The sequence below is a fragment of the Bemisia tabaci genome, chromosome 1 (assembly GCF_918797505.1).
Source record: "Bemisia tabaci chromosome 1, PGI_BMITA_v3".
In the NCBI taxonomy this organism is placed as follows: domain Eukaryota; kingdom Metazoa; phylum Arthropoda; class Insecta; order Hemiptera; family Aleyrodidae; genus Bemisia; species Bemisia tabaci.
Window position 1 is genome coordinate 881,307 of NC_092793.1, and position 27,136 is coordinate 908,442.

The following is a 27,136-nucleotide window of genomic DNA, read 5'->3' on the forward strand; positions in this document are numbered from 1 at the left end:
CTTCAGTAAAGGGAAATCAAATGCATTTTTACACAGTTAAGGCATAAAATAGACCTTTTGAGATAGCCCAGGAGTAAAATATTCAGTTTTCAGGCCTGAAACCAAATCATGTTGGAGAGATGGACATCACAACTAGGTGCAAACATGTCTTTTAACCCTTTGATTGGCGTGTTGCGTGTGTGTGATATTTGGACTGCAATGGGCCTCTTGCAAACTTTTGCTAAAGCAAAAATATGAGTTGTTTCATATAGAAAATGTCTCAGAAATTACGATGAGCTCATCGGCAAAGCTTGAAATGCACTCTTAACTTCGACGGAGCAACTATTGAGGATATTTTGTGTAGCTGTTGCGCATTTATTGCACCAGCCAAAGTTCCCTGTCTCGAAGCACACGCATGTGTTCCTGGAAATTTTGGGCAGGAATATTCGATTGGCGTTACTTTTGTTTAGGTTAAACCATGCCTACCGGGGGAACTGAATTGATACTGATCAACTGAAAAAGCGAATTTTATTTAAAATTTCGAACCTTCTTGGGAAGTTTTATTCCAGTTTGTTGCATCAATCACCAACACCAGTGGACACCGTTGTTACCAGATTTGACCAATCAGATCCGTTGATTTTTGATAGGTCGAACCTTTATTAGAACCACCTCGCGAGTTGGTTCCAAAATCACGCACCAATGTTACGATTCGTTGGTTACCGAATCGAAGTTCCGAACTCAAATAGAATGGCAGCTCGGAGATTCGGGCACAAAAGTAGTACCGAACCTCTAAATAAAATTTGCTTGAGGTGGATAGTTTGCGTAATTTTGACTGGAGTGCCTTTAAGGGGAGAGTATGGAAAACTCTATTAATGGAGCTCTTAGAACCCAAAAGGGCAACGATGTGTAAACGAAAATCACTGGAAAAATGCTGCTGCCAACCTATGCATTCGAAATATTAATCAGTACTGCCGACAGCGCATTGTAAACTAGCGTCTTCAAGAATTAAGACTTTGAAACTGAGAAGATGAAAGCGAAATCAAAGTTTTATACGTGCTATTATAATGTATGATCAGTTGTCAAACGACGGGTAGTAAGAATTTTGAAACTTGGTACCACTGGATAATTCGAGTTCATAGGTGGGCAGCATTTTTGGGCCCCAAACGGAATTATACGATGCGGTCCAAATGCCAAAGCGCACTCAGTTATGTGACTCGCAGGGGCACACCAACCGAAGGATTAAAAATCGAACAGAGAAACGGAATCGTAACATCTGTTAGGATCTGTTTACTTTTTTAAGTAATTTAATCAAGCGCTAAAACTTGAAAAATGCACATGCTCAATTTAGATTGATAAAATACTTACAGCTAACTGAGTAGCAGCCCATGTGGAGTTATTAATAGATCTAATTTGAGATATGTGTCTGCCAAGACTGCGATGGATACTGCAGCATTCATTGCAAACCAGTAATCCCCGATTGATGAGCGCCCATGGAGGATCTAAAAATTGATAAGCACACTTAAGGTCATAAGAATGTTTGAGGACTGTTGACAGAAAGTATCTCTAAAATGTGTTATTTCAGACAGTAAATCAGAAATGGGTAAAAGCAACAACTGCTTTCATTTCTTTTTCTTCATTTTCAACAGATTACGACAGCTAATAACAAAAATCGCCACGCGTTAGTAAACAGAAAACTTTAATCGTTTAAGACCGAAGCAACTAAAAAATTTGATCATTCTGTCTGAGGTGACTATAAAGAGCCTCCCAAAAAACGGGCTTTTTTTGGCCCCTTTTCTAAAACTCGGGGATTTCATTCCTATGTGGCCTAAATGAAGCCTTATGATGAGCCAAGCCTCCCGTAAAAATTTTAGCTTGAGTATATGTCTGATTTCCGAGATACAGCATTACAAAGTTGGCATATTAGAGCTTTAAAATTCTCATATTTTCAAGTATCTTATTTTTTGTGAACAACTCCATTGAATAGTTTATGATATTTTGTGACATTTTATCAATGGTTAAAGTTATTGTTGAATGCATAGTTCTACTGATACGGTAATACTGCTAATTCTGTTGATACAACAGATTAATTTTACGAACACCTGTTATTTATACGCTAAAGATACTCCGTTTTCCAAGGCACAGGGGATATGTGGTCTATATTCAGATTTATTTCTACTGAAAAAACTCGAATTTTTTCATATTCTACCTATGTTTACATTTTCATTCTACCTGAAAAAGGGTTCCATTAGCAACTTAATTGACGCAGAATATTTTAGATTATGAGGCAACGCTGATGCTGAGTCCTCCATTATGTTCCGTAAACTCACTTGGATTACATTCTAAAAGCAGGAAATTATTGGAAGTATCCATATTTTAAATCTATTTTGTACTCGTATGTTCATAAATATATAAAATTGACAACAGTGCCATTTTTGACACCAATTTATTGTCACCAAGGATTAACAGAAGTCCTCCTCATTTATTGCTTCACAATATTAACCATTGACACTTTTTCTATCTTGTCTCAAATAAAATGACAATAGAAAATAGACATTTTCATAGATTAAATATGTAAACTTTACAACATTGTAACATCGCATGCTGAAGTAAATTATTTTATGCATCTACGAGCATCACAATTTTTTTTATTTCATGCCCCGAAAGGCAGTTAGATCTTCACTGAAATCGGTTTGAAAATGAGAAACATACCTATTAAAAATGAGTATTTTTAAAGCCCAAAAATGTAAACTTTGCAACGTTGTACTGCCATTACAAGGCTTACCCTTGAGTCAAAACTTTTTTATGGAGCCTTTCTATCATAATTTATTATTTGCGCTTCGTAAGTATTGTAAAGTTTACCTTGAAGTTGGTTTTTCAAAGGAAATCCGTAAAAATATGAAGAATTTTAAGATTCAAATATACTAACGTTGCAGTGCTGTATCTCGGAAACCAGACGTATACTTAAGGTAAAATTTTTACTGCAGTCTTACCTCATTACTAGGTTTCATTTAGGTCAAACACGAATGAAATCCCCGAGTTTCAAAGAAGGGGCCACTTTTAGGGAGACTCTTTTGGACATTCGTCTAAAAAACTTTAGGAGTAAAATTTTAAGCCACTAGTTTTATCAGGGTATAAGAAAAATACATACTTCATTGACGGCCAAAAAACATCTTGAATAACTAAAATTATCGATTAAGAAGTTATACAGAGCAAGAGCGAGACTTAGGAACTCAAGGATTCACTTTTACTCATTACTAGAGGTGGAATCCTCAAACGTGTGTTATGATAGTATATCATATCTCATATAGAGAGCGCTGTGCTCTCCTGTACACTACAGTGACCGAGGACGGCTGGAAGCCATCCAACCCAATACAGATTCATCATGGCTGCCTAGCTATCGTCTTGTCTTTTGGTCTTCTCTCCTTCTCCTTCTTTAATAGGATTGCTCCTATCCAAACGTGGTGCCGAAACCCGTTCTCCGTTCGTAATTTCGCGAAATCGGTAGTTTTGAGCTTTGCGCGTAACCGTATTTCGTCGAAAACGGCGGTTTAAAGAGCGTGCGACATCGAACTTTTGAAAGTGCGTGCTAGCGTACCCAGCAGTGCGGCATATCTTTGAAACGCGTTCGAAAGTGCGTGATGAATTTCTTCATCTTTTGAACTAGCAGCAAATGCTCTCGATGTGCTAACTCGAACTCTTTGTTTTAAATTTCACACCAAAGTGCTATCTATGTGTGTCGAAATTAAAATTCGGAATCAGCTGCAAGTGGCCTATTTCTTCTAAGCATCATGCAAGACACGAGTGCTGCTGCTCAGCAATCGCAATCTGCTACGAACTCGCGTTCTGTTTTCTCGGCAATTAAACCTTTCCAGCCAAAAGGTAATATCGCTGTAGCCTGGCGAGAATGGAAAACAAAATTCGAAATTTTTCTGTGCGCCACCAACCTTAAGAATGAGTCTGACACAAGGAAAAATGCTCTTCTGCTGCATCATATCGGCGAAGAAGCAAATTCAGTATACTACTCCTTCAACATCTCTCATAAGGAGATCAAACATGATGCCTTAATCAAGAAATTCGACGATTTCTATTCACCTAAAAGAAACGTTGATATTTCGATATATAAGCTGATCACCCGAAAGCAGGCTGCGGACGAATCGATCGAAACGTACGTCACTAAGCTTAAGAATTTAGCCACAAATTGTGAACTAAAAGAGCAGAACGACAAAATTGTGAAATTAGTATTTGTGGCCGGTCTGCTTCCTCAACATGATGCTATTAGAGTGCAACTCCTGATGAAAGAGAGCGACGAAGCGGTGTTGTTTGCCCAGACGATGCACGCGTCACAATTACAGTCAAAGTCAAAGGAGGAGCCAGCTGAAAACCAACTGGTGAATAAGGTGGAACGCGGAAGATCCAGCAACTTCAGAGGGCGTGGAAGGCGTGGGAGAACCAGTGCTATCTGTGATGAACCAACATCGTCTAACTTCACCCACAACCCTCAACACGGGCGTCAATCCAGCTTTGGGAAGCAGAAGCCCTGCAAATCGTGCGGAAATTCCATCCACTACTCCGGTAAATGTCCTGCCATTGGAAGAAACTGCTCCGTCTGCGGAAAACCCAATCACCTAAGAGGGTATGCAACAAGCGAAAGGTCAGGCTTGTGGAGAATCAATTCTCCAGCGATGAAGACGACTACCAATCGACAGATGATGATGGACCTAACCTCTTCATTGGTGCTGTTAATGGGGTTCAAGATGAACAATGGTATGTCACCTTGAATGTTAATGACTATTACTGTAATTTTCTTGTTGATACGGGAGCCCAAGCTAACATTATCCCTCAAAATTTGTGTAAAAGGTTGCCAGGCCAAAGACCAATTTTGAAGACAAATGTTAAGTTAAGCACCGTAACAGGTGACAGAATAAATGTAATAGGCGAACGCAATTAAAAATGTGTAAATGAAAATGCTAATGACTCACATGTAATAAAATTCATAATTGCTGAAGTAAACTCTTCGCCTATTCTAGGATTTAAATCATGCAAAGAATTAGGAATATTGAAACAAGTTAACACAATTACTACTGAGTACACATCTTGGATTAAAAAATATGAAGTTTTTCAAGGTGTAGGCTGTGTTAAAGACACCAAATGCAAAATTACAATAAAAGAAAATGCAAAACCTGTGGCGGAACCTGCCCGTCGAATTCCATACATGCTGCGTAGAAGAGTCCGTGGTGAGCTAAATAGAATGGTAAAGTTGGGAATCATCGAGCCGGTGAATGAACCAACTGAATGGGTCAATCCCATAGTAACAGTCACCAAAGGTAATGGGGAGCTAAGGGTCTGCCTAGATCCTCACTTTTTGAATAAAGAAATAATTACCCCCAAGCATTATATTCCTACTGTAGATGACATAAAAGCTAAACTGAAAGGTGCAACTGTTTTTACTACTTTAGATGCAAAGGCAGGATTCTGGGCCTTACCTTTAGACGAAGAAAGTTCCAAACTAACTACTTTTGCTACCCCCTTTGGAGGGTTTAAATTTAAGCGATTAGCGTATGGATTAAATTGTACCAGCGAAATTTTTCAAGCGGAAATGTGCCGATATCCCAAATCTGATAATTTACATTGACGATTTCTTAATTTTTGGAGATAACGAGACGCATGATGAAACGCTCATTAAAGTCTTGAAAAGAGCAGAGGAAATAAGTCTAAAGTTCAATTTACCAAAATGTAAATTCGCTCAATCTGTGCTTAACTACGTAGGACACATTTGTGTTGAATTTGTAATTCCCGCCGTACTTTGATCTATCGGTGTGCCGAACCTCATCGATCATCTACCTCCCTTATCAACATTATATATCCGTTCAGGATCGCAGCCTGTTAAGTGTGTAAGTTATTTAATGGAAATCAAAGTGTATAAGTATTAGAAATGAATAAAGAGCTTCCGCATAGGCTTTCAAAGGAAAAACCGGTCCTTTATTTTAGTTACTTCAACATGGTAGCAGAAGCTAGTGGTTGTTAAATTCGCGTCCGAAAATTCGCCCGTGACCGTGACCGTATGACCTCGTGAACCTCGTGCCTCGTGTCAGATTCCGAACTACCGTTTTTTCTCTTTTGTTCCACACTATGGCTGATGAATATTTTAAGTTAAGAATTCCAATATTCGATGGTAGTTGCAAAGATTATGATGGTTGGAAATACCGGCTGGAGCTACTTCTTAAACTAAAAGAATGCTATGAAGCAGTGGACCCCGACATAAATGGAATTCCAGATGATATCGAAGAACAAGATTGGGCCAGGATGGAAATTAAAGCACGAAACTACCTAGTAAATGTCGTGTCAAATTCAGTTCTCGATCTCATCAGACATGAGAACAACGCCAAAGACATGCTAACCAAATTGGATAACACTTTCGCTATCACCAATACATCAATGAAGTTAATGATCAAGAGAAAGCTGCTGGAGACAAGATTTGACCCCGAGGATCCCAGCATCTTCCTTAAAAATTTGGAGAAACACATCATCGATCTCAAAATCTCAGGGGAAAATGTGTGTGATGAAGATCATCTTAATTATTTATTGTTAACCCTTCCAGAGTCTATGTCTCATTTGCATGACATTGTCGATGCCTTGCCAGTTGCTCAGCGCAAAGCTGATTTTGTGAAGAAGAAGATAATGATCTCTTTCGAAAAGAAGTCAAGTGATTCTAGTCTACAGCTAAGTGATAACTTTGAAGCTCTAAATCTCCAAGCCCACAAGCCAAGCCGAGGGAACTCTAGTGATGACCGTTCCTACAACCGTGGAAGAAGTCGTGGATTCAGCAGAAGACCGTGGGTGCGAAGCAACAACTCTTGTCATCGCTGTGGTGGCACAGGACATTATGCCAACGTCTGTCCAAGCTACAGTAACAACCGAGGTGGTTTTTCTTCACGAGGACATCCGAGCAACAATCGTGGTTCAAGAGATTCAGGCAACTTCAATCGAGGGCATGGAAGTTACCGCAGCTGAGGATACAATGCAAGAAGACCAAGCAGAGGTTTCAACCAAAGCAATGCAGCTTCAACGTCTAGTGATGATTACTTCTACTCTCCAAACGATGAAAATACCTTGAACAGTGGGAATTGCTTCGTAACTTCAACTTCTAGTTCCGTAAGTCTCTTATCTGCAAGCCATTCTTCTGATTCAAATCTGTTGGTTGAATTCCTTTTAGATAGTGGATGTAGCGACCATATTGTAAATGATGAATCCCTTTTTTCAGAACTTTCTTATCTCAAAACCCCTCTCGAAATTAAGGCAGCTGATGGCTTTATTTTAAAGGCTGAAAAACTAGGTAAAGTGTCTGTCTTTTGTAATTTCTACGGTAAATTAATCAAAACTGAAATCAATAATGTTTTTTATGTGCCAGAAATGAAACGAAATTTATTAAGCGTATCAAGTATTAGCGACAATGGTTACCGTGTAGTTTTTCTGGAAGATTGTGCAAAAATTTATAATACTTTAAATGAAATTATCTCAATTGCCTTTAGGAGTGAGAATCTGTATAAATTGAAATGTCCAGTCAATTGCAATAATGCCAATAGAATTGAAGTTAACACAGTTAACATGAGTAACACTGAAAAATGGCACCGCGCATTAGATCACATAAACTTGAACGATCTTACAGAACTTGTAAATTTAAAATTAGCCGATGGTTTACCGAATACTTTGAGTAAAAGATATTTAGATTGTGAAATTTGCCTTGAAAACAAAATGTCAAAACTTAAATTCAATAATCAAAGAGGTCATACGAGCGATATTCTAGAAGTTATCCATACAGATGTAAATGGACCCATCAATCCTCTTGGCTACAGAGGAGAACATTACTTGTTAAGTTTCATTGATGATTACGGTAAATTTGTCTTTGTGTTCCTTGCCAAATCCAAAAGTGATGTATTAAACCGCTTTATTTCATATGTTAATTTTGTTGAAAATCAAACTAATAAAAAGGTCAAAGAAATACGTTGTGATAATGGGTCTGAATATTTAAACAAAGGAATTCATGATTTTATCAGACAAAAGGGAATTTACCTGCGACCGTGTCCTGCTTATACACATGAGTTAAACGGAGTGGCAGAACGCTTTAATAGGACAATTATGGACAGAACTAGGTGTCTTTTAAGGGAAACAGGTGTTGCACATAAATTTTGGCCTGAATTAGTTTCAACTGCAACATTCTTATACAACAGATCTCTTGCAAGCACAGTACTAGTAAAAACCCCGTATGAAATTTTTTTTAATTCAAAACCAAATTTATCAAACCTAAAAATTTTGGGGACTTCATCTTTTGTTATGGTTCCTGATGTGAAAAGGTACCCTTCAAAATTAGGATGCAGAGCGATAAGAGGAAGTCTAATTGGTTACACTGACTATGGGTATAAAATTCTAATTGGAGAAAAAGTAGTTGTTAGTATACATATTAGATTTATTCATGATGCTGATAATAGTATTAAATCATTAATATAAACTTCGAAGGATTCTGCCTTTTTCTATTTCACTCGAGGGGAAGTGTCCCCTCCCGGACTCTCTTCCCCACCCGGTGACTGACGCTGCGCTGTGCTGAACGGTTCAGCCTGAACCTTTCCCCTACGTCTGACCGTTCCCCACTCCTCTGTCAATCGAACCATATGCCACCGCTTACGTATTGTCGCTCGCCCACCCAGGTACCTAGCGGCCAGCGGTCAGTTGATGATAAATCTCGCTCATGCTCCTATGCAACTACGCATTGATTACGCCAGCTAATTACTTTCTAATAATTAGAATTTCTTCGATAATAGTTTTCTTTATTTATTCGACTGTATTTTTTTCTCTGTTCCACTGTGATTTCCTTGGTTCTCTACTTTGTTTTTCCTAAATCTCTGAGTCAGAAATCTGCAGCACTTCGGTATGCACCGAGTACTTCAGATGTGTGACCTGAAATCTTCGGTATATACCGAACTACTTCAATTGTCTGACCCGAACTTCGGCAGATGGACCTTAACTTTTCGGATGCGTGATCCGAAAACTTGAGAGATCCATATGATCTCAGCTTCGGGTTCCATGCACAAATTTTTTTCTCCCTGTTTCCTTTTAGGGGACGCAACTAAAATTTCAGTAAATTTTTTTCAGAAAAGTAAAGAAGAAGAAAAAAAAAAAAGTGGCTAACGATGGTTCCTCACCTTCACGTGGTGTTGGCTGTTTTTACTAAGTGGGAACCGTCCACTTTAAGATACAGTCTATTTCTTGCCCTGCCATTATTATTCTACAAGTTAATTGTGGAGTGAGAATTTCATAATGTTTTCTATGAAATCTTCAAAATATAGTGATAAAAAATTTGCAACTACTACAAAATCGGCTCGCGAAGCGAGCCGAATGTCACTCGCGTAGCGAGTGACCGGGGGTCCAGGGGGCGTAGCCCCCGGCTAGGCGTGACGGGCGCGCGAAGCGCGCCCAGAACGGCTAGTTAGAGAATAAATCTCCATGTACAGCAAACAGAAACGAAGAATATGTAATTGTCGATGATTCTTCTAACCCTCTAAGACCAAGGAACAATGATATTGAAAATCAACCTCCCGATCAAAATGTTATCATTGATAATACCCCTAATGCTGATCAATTTACTCCAACACCACCGCCACCTTCCCCATCCCCCAGGCCTAAACGCATAACTAAACCACCAAGACGCCTTATCGAGGACCCTATTTTTGCAAATGTTTGTAATATTACTGTCCCTGATAACTATAAACAAGCAATTATCTCTCCAGATCATGTAAATTGGCAAGAAGCTATGAATGATGAATTGAATGGTTTAGAAGAAAATAATACTTGGCAACAAGTTGACCCTCCCGATAACAAAGAAATTATCGAAACAAAGTGGATTTACAAAATTAAGCCTGATGGCAAATTTAAAACCCGTGTTGTCGCAAGAGGTTACCAACAACATTCTAGCTTAGATGAAGCAATTTATTCTCCAGTTTCCCGTTTATGTTCTTTGAAAATAGTTTTAGCTCTTGCATGTATTTTTAACTTAATGATTCATCAAATGGATTTTCAAACTGCCTTTTTGAACGGCAAAGTTAAAGGTGATGTCTATGTTTATCCTCCGCCAGGCTATAATATCGATCCAAACAAAGTTTTAAAACTAAATAGATCTCTTTATGGTCTGAGAAAATCACCAAGAGATTGGTATGAATGTTTCCACGAATTTATGATCTCAAATAATTTTGGACGCTCGAGTTATGATTATTGTTTATATTTCTTAAAAATTGGTACAGAAAGGACTACGTGCAAAACGGGTCATTTGGGGCTCGGGGCGGATACCTTTGAGACTTGCCCTATTCATTCACCTAACAATGCCCCATCTTTTCCCAAAGTTTCAAGCCCCCCCCCAAAATTTTGGGGAGACGCGGCGGGGGGTCAAAGTTCAAAACCGGCAAAATTTTCGCGAATTTATTACTCGAAAACCAAGAAGTTTTCGAAAACGCGGTTTAAACGAGCGTATTCAGAGTGACGAGAGCTTTCAGAAAATGTAAAACATCAAAGGGTTTTGTCAACTTCAGCTCGAGTTATCGCCTCCGAAGCGCCGGAACGCTCAAAAGAGACCCCTTATTTTTTCACGTTTGGGCCGATTTAAAAAAAAACATTTTTTTATTTTCATTTAAAACTGAAATGTTGTTCCTGACTCTCTGTAGCCCCTCTAGCTCTTTACCGCATGCTGGGAAAATGTTTTGGTTGCGAGTTATAGGAGCGGAAAGGAGCGAAGGTCGGGAAAATCGGCTATTTTAAACTGCGCGCGGCGACAGATCAGGAGCCATGTGGCAACAATGCGAGGTCGGTAGAGGAGTGTGATTCGCCGAAATGAGTGGGAAGGGACGTTTTCCCTCCGATCAACGCCGCGCGCGCAGTTTAAAATAGCCGATTTTCCCGACCTTCGCTCCTTTCCGCTCTTATAACTCGCGACCAAAACATTTCCCCAGCATGCGGTAAAGTTGCGGTCGAGCTGAAGTTGACAAAACCCTATGATGTTATACATTTTCTGAAAGCTCTCGTCACGCTAAATACGCTCGTTTAAACCGCGTTTTCGAAAACTTCTTGGTTTAGTAGGTCTTTGGTAAGTAATAAATTCGCGAAAATTTTGCCGGTTTTGAACTTTGACCCCCCGCTGCGTCTCCCCAAAATTTTTGAGGGGCTTGAAACTTTGGGTAAAGATGGGGCATTGTTAGGTGAATGAATAGGGCAAGTCTCAAAGGTATACGCCCCGAGCCCCAAATGGCTCGTTTTGCACGTAGTCCTTTTGTATGTTCTACTTTATGTCGATGATCTCCTTATTTTATCTTCAAATGAAAAACTGATCAACTATGTCAAAAAAATATTTTCTCAACGTTTCAAAATGACAGATTTAGGACCTGTAAAACGCTATGTAGGTCTAGAAATTGAACAAGACTTAATACATCAAAAACTTACTGTGAACCAAACAGATTACATAATCAGTGCAGCAGAAAAGTTTGGTGTAATCGATAGTAAAAAGTATGACACCCCTATGGAAGAAAATTTAAAACTATTACCCTGTGATAATACTGATACATCTATTAACTATAGAAATTTATTTGGCACGTTACTTTATATAGCAAATGGCACAAGGCCGGACGTTTCGTTTTTCAGTAAATTTTCTAAGCAGATTTCAAAATGCCTGTTCGTCAATACATTACAAATATGCTCTTAGAATTCTGCAATATCTGTATCATACCCGAAACTTAAAGCTTGAATTCAAAGGAAATGGTGATGTAAAATTAGATGCTTATGTAGACTCAGACTTTGCTTCAGATCTTGTTCATCGTAAATCTACCTCTGGAATTTTAATAAGAATAAACGACACGCCCATACTTTGGAAATCTCAAAAACAAAAAGTCGTATCGATCGCCACGTCTCATGCAGAGTACTATGCACTTTCTGAATGCGTTACAGAACTATTACCCATAAAAGGATTGTTAACTGAGTTAGGAATAGATTTTGATCAACCTGTTCCAATTTTTGAAGACAACAAAGGTGCTTTCGAACTTGCCAGAAACGGTAAATTTCACAAAAATTCAAAACACATTGATGTACGATACCATTATGTAAATGATTATTATAAAAAAAAGAAATTGATATTGTTAAAGTGTCTAGCTGCCAACAAATAGCAGATATTCTTACTAAAGCATTAGGCAAAATTAATTTCCAAAAATTCAGAAATCTATTGAATCTTAAACCTTAAATTAAATGATGTCAAATTTTTTACCGTCTTTATGTATTTTAAAAGCTGTACTGAAAATATATATTTAGTAATCTCGTACAAATATCAAGGAGGCATATTAAATTTGTAAGAACGCAAAAGTAATTTCTTTAGTCACAAATCAAGTCTTACTCAAACTTTTAATGATTTTATGCACTCGATTAACACAAGAACTCTTTAAAGTGCTGAGCGAAACAAATTGGAAAATTAGGCCAGCAATTTTTCCTTTTTGGTTTGATTCTTGCGGTCTTGTTGAAGGACGGGCATCCTTCAAGAAGTCTTAAAGTATTCTTTTGTGAAATCGCATAATAAGATTTTTTTTTCTCTTCTTGGAAAAGAGCTTTCCCAATGAAAGAAAATATGCGTCATTCATTATCTGTACGTTATTACCTTTTCTTAAGAAAAGTTAAATTACTTTTTAAGTGACTGTCACGTATTGTAATTTAGTAACTTCGTTTTTTTTTTTTTTTTTTTTTTTTTTTTAGGAGGCATGTTGAATTTGTACTTCCCGCCGTACTTTGATCTATCGGTGTGCCGAACCTCATCGATCATCTACCTCCCTTATCAATATTATATATCCGTTCAGGATCGCAGCCTGTTAAGTGTGTAAGTTATTTAATGGAAATCAAAGTGTATAAGTATTAGAAATGAATAAAGAGCTTCTGCATAGGCTTTAAAAGGAAAAACCGGTCTTTTATTTTAGTTACTTCAACAATTTGGTCCAAAGATGGTGTCAAAATTGATCCAAAAAGAGTAGAAGCAATTTTAGATCTAAAGCCTCCCAAAACAGTAAAACAATTGCAACGTTTTCTTGGCATGGTAAATTACATTTCAAGTTTTATAAAAAATCTCCAACTTGAAATGCTAAATCTGAGAAAATTGCTACAAAAGCAAGTAAATTTTCAGTGGGAAAATGAACATCAGCTAGAATTTGATAATATTAAAAAACGGTTAACGGAAGCGCCAGTTTTGGCATACTATGATGTAAACTTACCTTTAACAATGAATGTAGACGCATCGAAAGATGCTGTTGGAGCTGTAATAATGCAACAAGGTAGGCCAATAGCATATGCATCGTCCACTTCAACAAAATCTCAGTCGATACAAGGCCAAATTGAAAAAGAATGTTTAGCTATTTTATTTGGTTGCACAAAATTTCACGACTACTTATTTATGTCCCGAGTAACAGTTGAAACTGATCACAAACCCTTAATTACTCTTTTTAAAAAAGAAATCAGAAAATGTCCCATTACATTGCAAAGACTAAGGTTAAAATTATTAAGGTATAATATCGAAGTTGTTCATGTTCCTGGTAAACATATGTATATTTCAGATACTCTGTCTAGAGCTCCATTAAAAAGTGCTACAATAATGAAAGAAATTGAAAAAGAAACGAATCTACAAATTAATCTTGTCATTAGCAATCTTGCAATCTCAGATCAAAAGCTTAATAAAATAAAAAAACACATATAATAACGATCCAATACTACTAAAGGTCATTGATTACTGCACATCAAAATGGCCAACTAAAGTAAGCAAAGAATTAACCCCCTACTTTAACTGCAGGGATGAATTATCGTTTTATGATGGTATTCTATTTAAAAATACAGCAATTGTAATTCCTCAAAGCCAGAGAAAAGAAATATTAACAATTATTCATGAAAGCCATTTTGGAGTACAAAGACGTTTAAGTCAAGCTATAGGATTAGTATTATGGCCAAATATTTCTAAAGAAATAACTGAACTAGTACAGCAATGTCATATTTGTAATATGTTTCAGAATAACAACAGAGCGGAAACTTTGCTGCCTCATGAAATAGCAGAATACCCATGGCAAAAACTTGGCATGGATTTCATGGAATTAAACAAAAACTTGTACCTGGTAGTAATAGATTATTATTCGCAATTTCCTGAGTTAATCAACATTAACAATACCAAAGCAAATACACCTGCCGGTCCCCTTTCGGATGCACCGAGGAGGTCCCATGCTCCTCCTCCCCTCGCCCAGAGATCGGACTTGTCTACTTTCCCAAGATTTCAAAACATGCCAGAAAATGGGAGTAAAGTGTCCTGTTACGCTAATGCAACATTACAAGCTCTGTTAAGTTTAGAACCTCTGAGGTCTGCTCTGATAAACTATCCCCGCCGCAGTGCGTTGAGAGACCTTGCAAATCTTTATCATACCTATCGAAGAGGATTGCTTTCTGCTTATACCGTTCGTATCGAAACGGATGAAAAGTTCATGCTCGCTCAGCAGCAATGTGCGAGGGAATTCATGGATTACTTGATTCTCCATAACGCTGCGTTGATGGATAGTACTAAGTTCACAGAGGTATTAGAGCTGAAATGTGTAGATTGCAGCACTGTCAGACCTATCGAGTCTACCCAATACATCCTTTCCATGCCAATACGAGGATTGCAAAGTAATATTCAGGGACTCTGAACGATGACATCCGCTGTGAGAATATATTAGCGGATGGCCAAAGATGCTCGGGCAGATGTTTTAGCCGCACAGTCGTACGAAACCCCGGCAATGTGTTGGCCATTCAAATTCTCCGCACAACTGAAATTCAGGAAGGTATTTTCGTGAAAAATGATCGATTCTAAGTGACGGAGCTTGCGACAAAAAATCTTACCCTCAGGGCAGATCGGTACGAATTACACGCAAATGTCCGTCACCATGGTTCGAGTATCGAGTCCGGACACTACACAACTGTAATTCAGACCGCTGGTCAGTACGTTGAAGCGGACGATGAGAGCATAAGACCCTACGATTGGTGTAGCAATCAAGGCTGCTCTTTAGCGTATCTCTTAATTTACACCAAGCTCCAACCGTGAGGGAGAAGTATGAGAAAGAAAAGTTTGTAGCATCGGAGTAATTGAGTGTTGGGAAAAAACCGAAAGATTGCATCCCTAGTCTTATCAACCCAATTACATGCTAATCCGTTTAACACAGACTTCCTCTCTATTACCATAGAATAAAGTTGCAGTTACGGAGAGAGAACTGGCAAAAGAAAAAAGAAACCAATTCTGGAAAGCAGCCGCAAACAGACCGAAAGCTGCTTTCATTTGCCTTTTTTCTAAGAAAGTTCAAGAAAACTTTCAATGTTAGTTCTTAAAATGGACAAAAAGAATTATCCATAAACTGCCTTGTCCAATGGTAGTCGGTGAGGATAGGAGCAACTATAAGGGGAGATGAGGAGGTTGCTTTATATTTTTTTTATGACACTGAAACTTACACGCATCAAAGTAGAGACTAAAGAAAAAAGTCGGGAAAGTAGCTGCAAGACGAGAACTTGTTACTTTCGCCCGACATCTTTCAAAGAAGCTCCTTTTTGACAAGGTCTCATAGCAAAGGTTACAAGAAAAAACATTGTACCACTAATGAAAAATGGACAAAGGAAATCATCTGAATAAATTACTCTGTCTAAAATTGATCGGCGAGGATAGGAGCGACTATATGGGAAGATGAGGAGGTCACTTTAAGAAAATCAATAAAACTGCACGTGAAAAATGGTCTACTTCACCGCATACTTCGGTTTTGCTGGCTCCTCGTATAGCCATACCTTTATCCGACCAAAAAAGACCTGATATAAACTACAAAAACCCTCAAAAACATTTTTCGGGCAAAAAATCCGGTCGAGGAAATTGACATGTAAAAAAAATCCATGGTTCAGATGAATGATGTTTCGAAAAAGTCTAACATGTGGTTATGGAAAAATGGGTCGACTGGTGAAACGGCAACCGACTTGAAACCGACATCAGGGATGATAAGAAGGCACCGATTCACTGAGAGCGCATCGAGCCGCAGCCGGTCGCGTCAGTAAATCCGAAAAATTTTGGACCTCTGTCCATGGACGGAAGGAGAGGAGAGAAGAAGAGATGAATTCGTGCGGCTCGTGTATGAAAAGGTTCAAGCGAGTCACGCTTGTTGCGGAGCTCATAATTGAAGGGGGAAAAATTTCAGTTGACATCCTCGACCGATTTTGTGATTTCAAGTTCATTCGAGGGATTTATCTCAAAATCGGTTATTTGTTTGTTTTTGGCAAGGGATTTATTTTTCATTTTATTTTTTTCCTTTCGAGTAAGTTTTTGGACATTTTTGATGGATTAGTCTTGGTGGACTTTGGGAATTCATCAAAGGTTTTTGCCTATCTTATACTTAATTAAAAGGAAGTGACACGTCAATTTCCTCGACCGGATTTTTTGCCCGAAAAATGTTTTTGAGGGTTTTTGTAGTTTATGGAATTCCACAAATAATCTTTTCTGACAATGGCTCTCCTTTTCAATCTAAAGAATTTAAATAATTTTGTGATGAATGGTCAATAGTTAACGAAACATCGAGTCCAAAATATACTCAATCTAATGGACTAGTTGAACAAAATGTACAAACTCTGAAGAAAATGCTTAGAAAATGCTTCAAAGCAAACCAAGATCCCTATGTTGCTCTTCTTAATTTTAGAAATACACCCAAAGGAAAAATGCCATCCCTGTCAAATCTCTGAATGTCTGGAAACCTAAGAACTAAATTGTTTGTTCAAAAGTCAAACCTCCAATCAAAGCCAATCTCTTATACTATGTTTCACAAATTAAAATCAGATAACATTAAGGAAATGAAAAAATATCACAAAGGCAAAGGAAAACTCTCCGAGTTAAAAATAGGTGATACAGTTTATTTCAAGAAATCATGGAATGCTGAGTGGGAGCAAGGTTGTATTGTAAAAAAATGTAAACAACCACGCTCGTAGGTATAACATTGTAAATGAAGCAGGTAAACAATACCGAAGAAATAGAGTATTCATCAAACCTAAAAAAAGGAAAAACGCCAAATCATGATGAAAAGCGTGATGTTGATCAAGCGCTAACAACTGAACTCCAAGAAAAATCGGCTAATTGTTATGAAAATGATTTAATACTAATTGAAGAATGACAATCTCAACACTTCCCCCAAACTCCAACGTTGGAAAAAGAATATCTCTCAGCTGAAGAAGACCTACCATATCTATTCAATTTAACCCCGGAAAATATTGATAATATTATTGTAGGTCCCTCTAGTAACATTGTGACAGTAGATCTATCAGAGTTGAATATTGCACCAACTCAACCTCAGCCCTCAAAACCAAATATAGGAGGAGGTTGTGTAAATGCTAATAAAAGTAGCCCAAATGTTGGCAACATTCAACACGATAGGAAACCTCCAGCGTATCTTAAAGATTATAAAACTAATTAAATTTTATAAAACCAATCTGTTTATTGTATCTTTTTTTTGTTTGTAAAAAAAAAAAAAAAAAGAAAAAAGGGAAGTTGTTATGATAGTATATCATATGTCATGTAGAGAGCGCTGTGCTCTCCTGTACACTACTGTGCCCGAGGCTGAGTTCGCCCTTGAAATTTCACGTGAAATTTCAAACGGCCTCATAAATTTCAATTTTTTTGAAAAATTGATTTATTGGTCCCTTAATTCCTTTTCTTCACTCATGTTCCTAAATTTAATAATAATACATTTTCTTATTGTTCCTCACGCCTGTTTTTTCTTTCTTTCCAATTAGCTGGTCTTGTTACTCTCCTATAAATAATATGGCATCGTAAAACAATTGTGTCCCTCAAAAAAAAGTCATGATTGTGCTATTCTTTTCAGTAGGTAAAATTCTTCTCTAAGATTAGAATAAATAGTATGTACCTAAGTACCTTTCTTTTCTATTGCTCTAAACTTTATTTGCATTTAAATGGTAAATTTCAAGAATTATAGATGAAGAGCCCAGTACTCAGTGCATTGTATGTTGTATGTAACGTTGGAGTACATATTTCTGCTGTATTTTATTTTTTTTGGTTTTTTCTACCGTTTTTTTTTTTATTTGTTTTTTTTTTTTTTTTTACTGAAAATCATTTTCTTCACAGCGAATGCATGAAGTTTAGAGCCAAAAGAATACGAACAACGAAAAGTAAGGAAGGAATTTTATGATCATTTTGTCTTAGTTGACCGACAAAAATCTACAGTACCAAAAATCTATGGCACGAATGCGGACAAAACAAACAACGACGGTTGAATCATTTCGATTTTAGCCGCCATTTTGTTGCGTGACGGCAAGAGGGCACGAGGTACGACTCCCTAATACTCCCTATGCATATTCGTCTTGTTGTGGCAAGCAGTTGGGCAGAAAAAATTACTAGAATCAAAAAATTACTGAAAATCAAGCTTAGTTTTTAATTTTTCACGATTTCATTGAAATTTCAAGTGAAATTTCAAAATCCTAATTTTTCATGAAATTTTCCATCTCAGGACCGAGGACGGCCGGAAGCCATCCAACCCAATATAGATTCATCATGGCTGCCTAGCTACCGTCTTGTCTTTTCGTCTTCTCTCTTTTCCTTTTCTTGATTACGATTGCTCCTATTCAAGCAGGGGCCCCTTCATCACATCTGAGGCTCCAGGTGCCCACTAAATTTCCCAGTACATTATGTATTATAAGCTTTAGGCGACCTTTTATGTCTCTTAGAGCCAAATTTTCAAGGATTTTGGGGTCTTGTAGTGTTTGAAAAGGATTGGAGAATTACGTCACGGGGGAAAAAACGATGACTCAAGAAACAAACCGTCGCGGGGGCCCCTTCAGAGCGCCCAGGGCGCATTGTTAGGAGGCGATCACCTCCCTGCCCCCATGGCCAGTCTAGGGCCAGTCCGCCCCTGCTTTGACACATAAAATTACCCTGCCAACCTTCAGATTCTAATTCAAACCAAGATGGCTAAGAACGTTCATAAATGTGCGTTCTTTCACAAAAATGAGTATTGAAATTTATGGAAAAACTATGGCAAAAACATGCTTTGCGAATGGCGGGGACTATTATAATAATAAATCAATCTGGATAATGTGAATTCATATGTTGGCTGCCGTGTTGGGCCCTTACTTCGTTCGCGGAGGCATCGGCGAAGGCCTGATGGATTTTCAGGGTTTCACATCTGTCTATATTCTCACTACACAGGTACTCTAGATTGGAGTAGTCCTGAGACACTTTTAATGCTCATATGAATATTAACGTTCAGGATCTTCAGGTTGATCTGATTCAAGTAAAAGGGGGCTCCTAGTTCAAAGAGTTGGTAAATGAGGGATTTTGCCAGTCTTAAGAATTTTTTGGTTAAGTAAGGCCCCACTTTGCACCCGCAGTGAATGTAATGAGATTTGAGTTAACAGCCACACGGTCTTTCATATACTTAAAGGTGAGAGTTAAAATACCATTTCTGTTCATATGCAATGCCGAGGTACTTGAAAACTGTCACTCTCTCTTTTTCCAGATGGTCTAGCTTAATTGGGTTGTAGTTCACTGACCTTTTTCTGGTGAAGATCATAATCTGGCAAAATTGTCAGTGGTAGGAATAAAAGGGTTACATACGTATACACAGGTAAATGGTTATATCAAGGGGGGAGGAGGAATCTGAACGACTACCACTTAGGTGGTCTAGGGTCTGGGGTAGGCACACTCAAGACCAATCCACACAGGTCAGTCATTGCGCAGCTTTTTTGAAATCCACTCCCCCGCCCAGCCCTAACTCGCAGCACTCATTGTGACGTACTATTGAGTGCACCCATAAGAAATACATTGCAAGCACTCAATAGTACGTCACTGCGCAGTAGAGTACCAAAACTCGTCCACCGGAATGACTGACCTGTGTGGATTGGTCTTGGGCACACTTATGGGGGTCTTCCGCCTGGGTCTGTTATTTGGGCAGACCGGAATTGTCAATATTTCTTCAGAAAATACATTCGAGTGACTTTAATAGACTACACTTAAGTAAAGCGTACATACCCAGGGATCCACAGTCAGCACAATTACGTGTCTTCAAGGATGTCATTTTGAATGATTAAAAAAACTAGTTGTTCCATTAATTATAATTAATTAATTTAGGATCAACATTTCAGGATCACAGTCACAGAAAAGTTGGAGGATTGCGTTTCTCAGGGATATTCCCAAGGTAGATTTACACACAACACACAAGGTTGATAAAAAGGAGTCGAGTGTTCAGCAGAGATTTGAGATTCACTCCTGAATTCCGAAGGCAGGACCATGGCAGGACTTACAAAAAATCCTGCCGAATTTCCATCGCAAACTGTCTGGTGCGCAGTCGGGAGCATCGATGTTCCCTTTCTGCAGACTCTAGGCACTCCGCACCCGGAGAAGGATTTTCTGTCAGTCCTCGCCTCAGGCAGAGATTCAGCCCCCCTGAGCTCTGAAGGAAGGGCTGACAAAAACTCCTGCGGACCAAGACGGAATCTTTTAAAGTGAAACGTCCCTTTATGTAAAAGAAAAATCTGCACAATTGCTCTTCTTTTATTTATAGGGTACGGAATTCGAAGTAAAACGACCGTAGGCGTAAGGAATACAAAAAATACTAATAGGAAATTTCAAAATTACTCTTTGGGGCCGTCCATAAATTACGAAAGGCAATTTTTCCGATTTTTATGAACTCCCCCCCCCCCCCCCCCTCTTCTATCGTTTAAATGCATAATTTAATAAAAAAAATGGTGTTGAAACAGATCGGTATTGTTTTAAACATTACTAATCGCTGGTAGGAGATCATGAAAAATAACAGTTGTATTGAAAAAATAACAGTTTTTAAATTCAAAAAGTTCAGAAAAATTACATTTTAACCAAAAAACATTAAACGTCTAAAAAACGAAATTTGGACTAGTAAGTCTTTAGATTAATGGAATTTGGAAGAAACAAAATTTTAGCGTTTGGCTTACGTAGGTAAGGCACCTGGACCCCCCTCCTGGCTCCCTGTAAGTGCCTTAGGTACGTAATTTGCGGACGGCCCCTTTGAAAAGGCTTACTTACATTTATTTGTTTATACTGCCCACTAATGTTACATTTATTTCTGTCTTCGGAGTCTGCTTTTTCCTCTAAAAAAAAAAATATTATTGGACGGTCTACGTAAGATTAGGGCCCTACAGCCTACACCCTAGGTCCAGAGGTTTCTCTGCAAGAGGAGCCCTTTTCAATTACGTGCGCAAAAATGCACGCCTCACTCTTATTTTATGGAAAAAGAAGTATTTCTTTACGGCCACTCGCGGCATTTGTGACATAATGTGCAATAACGACGTCAAAATATTAAAGTCAAGGGGCGCGATCCGTGGTCCCTCCGTCCCGAAGGCGAGTGCCTTACCACTGGGCTACCGAAGTGTTTATGCCTCTCAAGCAAAATTGCTAATAAATAAGTGCAATTGAAGTTCTCTCTTTCTCCACCAGAGCTGAGAGCATACACGCATCGGTGTCACGCTCCCGCTTACTGATGATCTGCGGCGGGATTTTCTGTAAGTCCTAGCCTTCCGGGCCAAGAGTGAATCTCTGCTAAACTCAAACGCCGATAAGAAGATTGATTAATCCAAGGAAGGCGGATAAGATAAAGAATGGTGGTCGCATTTCGATTTTGGCTGCCATCTTGAGGATGTGTGACGTACAGAGGGTACGGGCTTTTACCGCGCGATTTGAAATGTACCCGAAGTGTACCCGATGCGATGCCGCGGCGGCTCATACAACTTCTTAACGGAATTATGAGTTTTCCTTCCTGATGAAACGCTTTCAGATCGTAGTCTGAGTTAAAATTTTTACGGAGAATTTGCAAGGAAGTTACAATCATTCTGATGATTAATATTTCTGGCTGAAATTTGTGTTTAAAGAAATGTACCCGATGGGCTCGTTCCTTCACGCACATGTGCAACTTTCTGACGAAACTGGACCTATCATTTTGGACTTAGTATATTTCGGATTTTTGAGAGCTGTAATGCGGTAGTTTTTCCTTAGACATTTGGAAATAACGTCCAATCATTCTTCTTTTTGATGCTTCCAGGAGAAATTTGTACTTTCGGAAATTTGGGAGACAAGTGTGAAAATTGGAAAAACGGAGAGGGGGTCGGGGATTTCTGAAAAACAAAGGGAGGACTCCACCCAGATAAGGGGGTTCGGGGGATCCCCCGAAAAATTACATTGATAATCAGGTACCCATGGAGAAAATAAGAAATATTAAAAAAAAAAAAAAAAAAAAAAAAAAAACCTCTCACGGTTTTTAAATTATTTACTGATAAAGATAGCAAAATAAAATACACCGCAGTAATTTCACTTTAAATTCGAGCTATCAACGCCAGAAATACTTACAATGATAAGTGACTAATGACTATACAATACCTTGTAGCGTTAGAGTGCAGCGTAAACCTCAAACCCCCTAACCATGGACCAAGAGAATAAATAAGGACCCCCAACTCCGGTTAGCGCTGACATCAGCGCTCCCTGGCAGAGGGTGTAGTGAACTAAACCGATGATTGGGTCTTCCTGTTTATATTTCCATGCACCACCTATTTAGGCTTATCACTCAGTAGTGCTCATAGAAGTTTCTAGATCCTCGTATCCTCGTGGTCGCCCTGCAGTTTTGAAGAGTTTAGTGTGAAAAGTTTCCCATTTTCATTTCAATCTTCGTCAGTCTTCGTGTACATAATCTGGTATTAATGTGAAGTGTTATTTCTAACCGTTTTACTCAGCAGCAACTGCTGTTGAGAAAGCCAAAGGAAGTGTGTATGTAGTGTGCAGCAGGAATCAGGATTGTACTTTTAGCCGAAGGCGCCTCTCTGTTAAGTGAAATCTTTTCAGTGAGAAATAGTGTTGTACTGATAAAAATCAACTGAGTGTCACAAAATCAAAGATACTTGACTTCAAGCATTACCTTTAATTTGATTATTAGCAAGTCTCTTTGATTCTGCGTCAGAAGTTGACTGAATCATCTTTGCTCGTGTTTTGATAAGATACTTCAAATCAAAGTCTTTCGCATTGACCTCTGCCGAAGGTATGTATCTATACAATTTCATTAGTTTGCGAAAGTAAAATGTATTAAAGTATCTACACAAATAAATAAATCATAGATAAACAAAGAACATTGCATGGAATAACATACTGTAGAGGTACGATCGTGGACCGCTGCGGCGTTAGTTCACCGCACCCTCTGCCAGGTTCGCTGCGAGCGCGCGTTAACGGTTTTTAACACAGGGTAGCATAGGGAGTTGGGAGTCCTTATTTATTCTATTGGTCCATGCCCTAACTCCGCAGTTGGGTTTGTTTACAATCGTGACGTCAAGAGGGTACGAGATGCGACCACCATTCTTTATCCGCCTTGGATTAATCAACCTTGCTTTTGATTTACACAGGTATGGAAAAGTTGAAAATTTCCCATGAGCCTCAGTACGTGTCACGTGACTACGTGACGTAGGTTAAGGGGCCCGTTTTTTGATTAAATTACAATCAAATTAACATTCAAACGTTTGTGCGTTTGAACGTTAAAATTATTATTGCAGTATCAAAATTGTGCAAAAAATCCCACAAAACTTTGACAAACGATAAACCGAACATAATAAATCGGGTGTAGTTCCGTACCAAAGACATAAAGACGGAGCACAAAAAAAGCAAAAAATGAAGCTTCTAGAGCTTCTTTTCAATCACCTCTACTATTGGCTAGAGGATTGGCGGCGAAATCGGGACAAGTTTGAATTCAAATGTAGGGCGGGAACTAATAAATAAAATTGCGGAAACAAAGTATTTTAGGTTGATTTTTGCCCAAATTCAGGTACACACTCATATTTTTTTAACTTTAGGTTAGTTTCAGTCCGTCGTTGACCGATTAATTTCATTTGGGAGTAACGTTGATCTAGAACTGTAACGGCCTGTTTGAACCTGCAGAACCACCATGAGCAGAAGAAAAACTAACTTTATGTGAGATTACTGCCTGTTACCGAGCAAAAGTAGGTGTATTATATTAGGACGCAGATCGAACTTTCTTAGTATATTCGTTTTAGGAATTTAAAATACGTTTCAAAGAAGAAATGTGCAAAAATCAAGAGGACAAGTTCAAATCAAATTTCCGTTTGCCGCCATGGATTCCCGCGCTCATTTACACACTCACACAAGCGCGCAGCGCCGAACCTAGCTTCACTTAGAGTCCCTTTATTCTGAGAGTCAGGACAATTTGAATCCATTTCTGATTGGTTCCCGTATTTTAGGCCTCCACAGTGTCACAAACGGGAATAAAGATTACATTTTCACCAATTGCAAAGATTATAATCTGGAATGGACTAAGGAATTACGGGTTCGGCAAGGAACAAACGGAATGAGAGGAGGAACGGAGAAAGGCATTTGAGAATGGGCCGATCAAAGATTACGAAAAACGTTCAATTTCTGTAATCTTTATTCCCGTTTGTGACATCCATGAGCCGAATTGTCTTGACTCTTAGCATAAAGGGACTCTAGCTTCACTTTTTCCCCGTGCTTTTAGATACGAGCGCTGCGTCTTTATGTCTTTGTTCCGTACTCGGGCTTCTTTTTAAACCTAGAGTCCCTTTATACTGAGAGTCAAGACAACACCCCTCATGGAGTCACAAACGGGAATAAAGATTACAGAAATTGAGCGTTTTTCGTAATCTTTGATCGGCTCATTCTTAAATTTCTTTCTCCGTTCCTTCTTTCATTCCGTTTGTTCCTTGTCGAACCCGAAATTCCTCGGTCCATTACAGATTATAATCTTTGCAATTGGTGAAAATGTAATCTTTATTCCCGTTAGTGACACTGTGAAGGCCTAAAATCCGGTTAAATCAGAAATGGATTCGCATTATTGTCTTGACTCTCAGTATAAAGGGACTCTATTTAAACCTGCAAACGGTACCCCCTCCACAGTTCCGTACTCGGGCTTCTTTATTTAAACAAAGTTGGATTTACATAGAGTACCTTTTTAGACAGAGTACGACCATTTATGTGCCGGTTTTTCATTGGTCGTGTGGGTATGCTGACACGATGTAGCTTTCCTGTAGTAAAAAGATAGAATGACCATTCTGAGTCTATAAAGGTGAATCTTTCCGACTGGCGACTTGGACGGTCAACCGTTGGAATTCGGCGGTTTACCCCGAATCTCCACCGCGGCGGTGCATGTTCGGGGATCGAGCACCTCAACGTTTTCATGTAAAAAACTAAGATGGCGGCGCATATTGCGCGGGTGTTTTGAATTTACGGATCGCGGGCAAGATCCACACCTTGAGCGGACTGGAAGCAACCACGTACTTAATGAACATTTACATTTAAATGTTTTTTCAAGTTATTATTAATTCCTGATAGTCGAATGAAGGAAGTTTTCTCCCGTTAGGACAAAAGTTGCAATGTCGCCGTTTATCATTGCATTATAGGAGAGAAAAAGTAGCAGCCAGAAGTACGAGTCATGAGCGACCATCCTCAGCATCCATTCCTTCTTTTCACAGATTTTTTGTCATCACTTATCAGAGATGCAAAATGAAATTTAACATGATATGAAAGTTCACAGATTTCTAAGGAGGAGTGTACACCACTCGTAAAATTATCTTAAAATAAAATTAAGAGTTTGACTCTCATTTTGTTAAATATTGAGATTTTACTGATTCTACGCATTCCACGGCCTACTGAGCCTATTGCAGAAGTTCCACTTTCATGAAATTTTACCTTATATGAAATTGCATGCAATTTTGCATCTCTGTTCATCATGGAGCCCATTCAGCAGGCTATCAAGACTGAGGCTGCTTTAAAAATGTAAATGGTGCAAGCAAGAAAGGGGTTGGGCCTCTAGGAGGAACATACCTTTTCAAATTAAAATTTATCACAAGGGTGAAAATTCTCACACATCAGGCAAATAGGGATTGTCCCCTCCCCCTTATTCAGTGAGAGTACTAAAATTTTTCTGGGACAATTTTGGTCAATTTCACTGTGAAGTGTGAGTGTCAGCAGCGCCCAACTCCCTCCTCGCAGGCACAAGACTTCTCCAGTTAGATTCCCCGGGTCCAGCTGAAATAGCACAGCTACATTTAATCATTCAATCTAATCTTTCAAATCTACGTTTAGTTGTACGTTTATGGTAGACTTCAGACTTCGGTACTTGTCTGTTACGCATTTGCAAACATTTGTTTTTTTTTTGTAACTGTCTTCAAAACACCAGCGTCATTGTCCGGTGGATTTTCCATTAGAGTCTACACACTTAGACTCATCACTGACCAATTTCTCTGGAATATCTAGCATAAATGGTTAAAATGTTGATTTCACTTTGCAGATAAAGTAGCTGGGGGCCTAAGAAAAAATTTTTCACTTATATTAACTTCTGTTAGGAGTCAATTGCCTGCATTAATTCGGGTTTAAGATCTTTACAAATCGAATATTATTGTAAGATTTCACGAGAGAACGCATTGTACATTCAGCCCAACTGGCTGCTGACCTTAGAAGAAGCATGTGGACTTTAGGTCTGGCTGTGTTATGGGAGGCTGCGCAACAGAATCAAATGATTCTCTTGAGATAAATTCCTTCCCTCTAAACTAGAAAAGCCATTGATTCAGCTTTGTTCTGACCCCAACACGAGTAAAACAATCAGCCCAACAGGCAGCAAGCGTCATGAGATATTTAGGCATTTATCCTCTCTGTTACTTGCACTTGGTCTGGAAAATACTGAAATAATGGTTTATACTGCTGAGAGCAATGGAGTTTGTTGAATGTTCGATGTGTTTTGCAAATATTGACACATTACGGCAAGAGGCCGGTGTTACCTCTGATGCATCAACGAGGAGGTATCACAAACAACTCCGAAGTTAAAAGTTACAAGATCAAGCAGCGCTACTACATTTAAATTTGAGAATACTAGATATTCATACCAATCAATCAGAAACGTTTGGAGACTTTTATACGTAAATTCTGGTGGAAAACCCACTTCATGAAGACATTAGAACAATGAACAAGTGGAGTGAAACAGTTGCAAAAATTAAACAAATACTTACGTTCGCGTAATGGTGAGCTTAGTTTATTGAGGCTAAAATGGAACGACTGAAACGA

The 27,136-nt window shown here is 38.6% G+C and overlaps 1 protein-coding gene across 4 annotated transcripts in view; it reads right to left on the reverse strand.

Annotated features, from left to right (window-relative positions):
• Positions 1 to 20,289, reverse strand: part of Git (ARF GTPase-activating protein GIT1) — a 77,512-nt gene extending 57,223 nt beyond the window's left edge. For 2 of the 4 annotated variants that reach the window (XM_072298471.1, XM_072298498.1), the window contains exons 1-2: positions 20,069 to 20,289; positions 1,345 to 1,478 (exon numbers count right to left, since the gene is read on the reverse strand). In XM_072298471.1, the coding sequence (XP_072154572.1) occupies positions 1,345 to 1,478; positions 20,069 to 20,114 (180 nt within the window). In that variant the 5' untranslated portion in view covers positions 20,115 to 20,289. The other 2 variants (XM_072298520.1, XM_072298572.1) reach the window with 2 other exon arrangements.
• Positions 20,290 to 27,136: the final 6,847 nt, after the last annotated feature.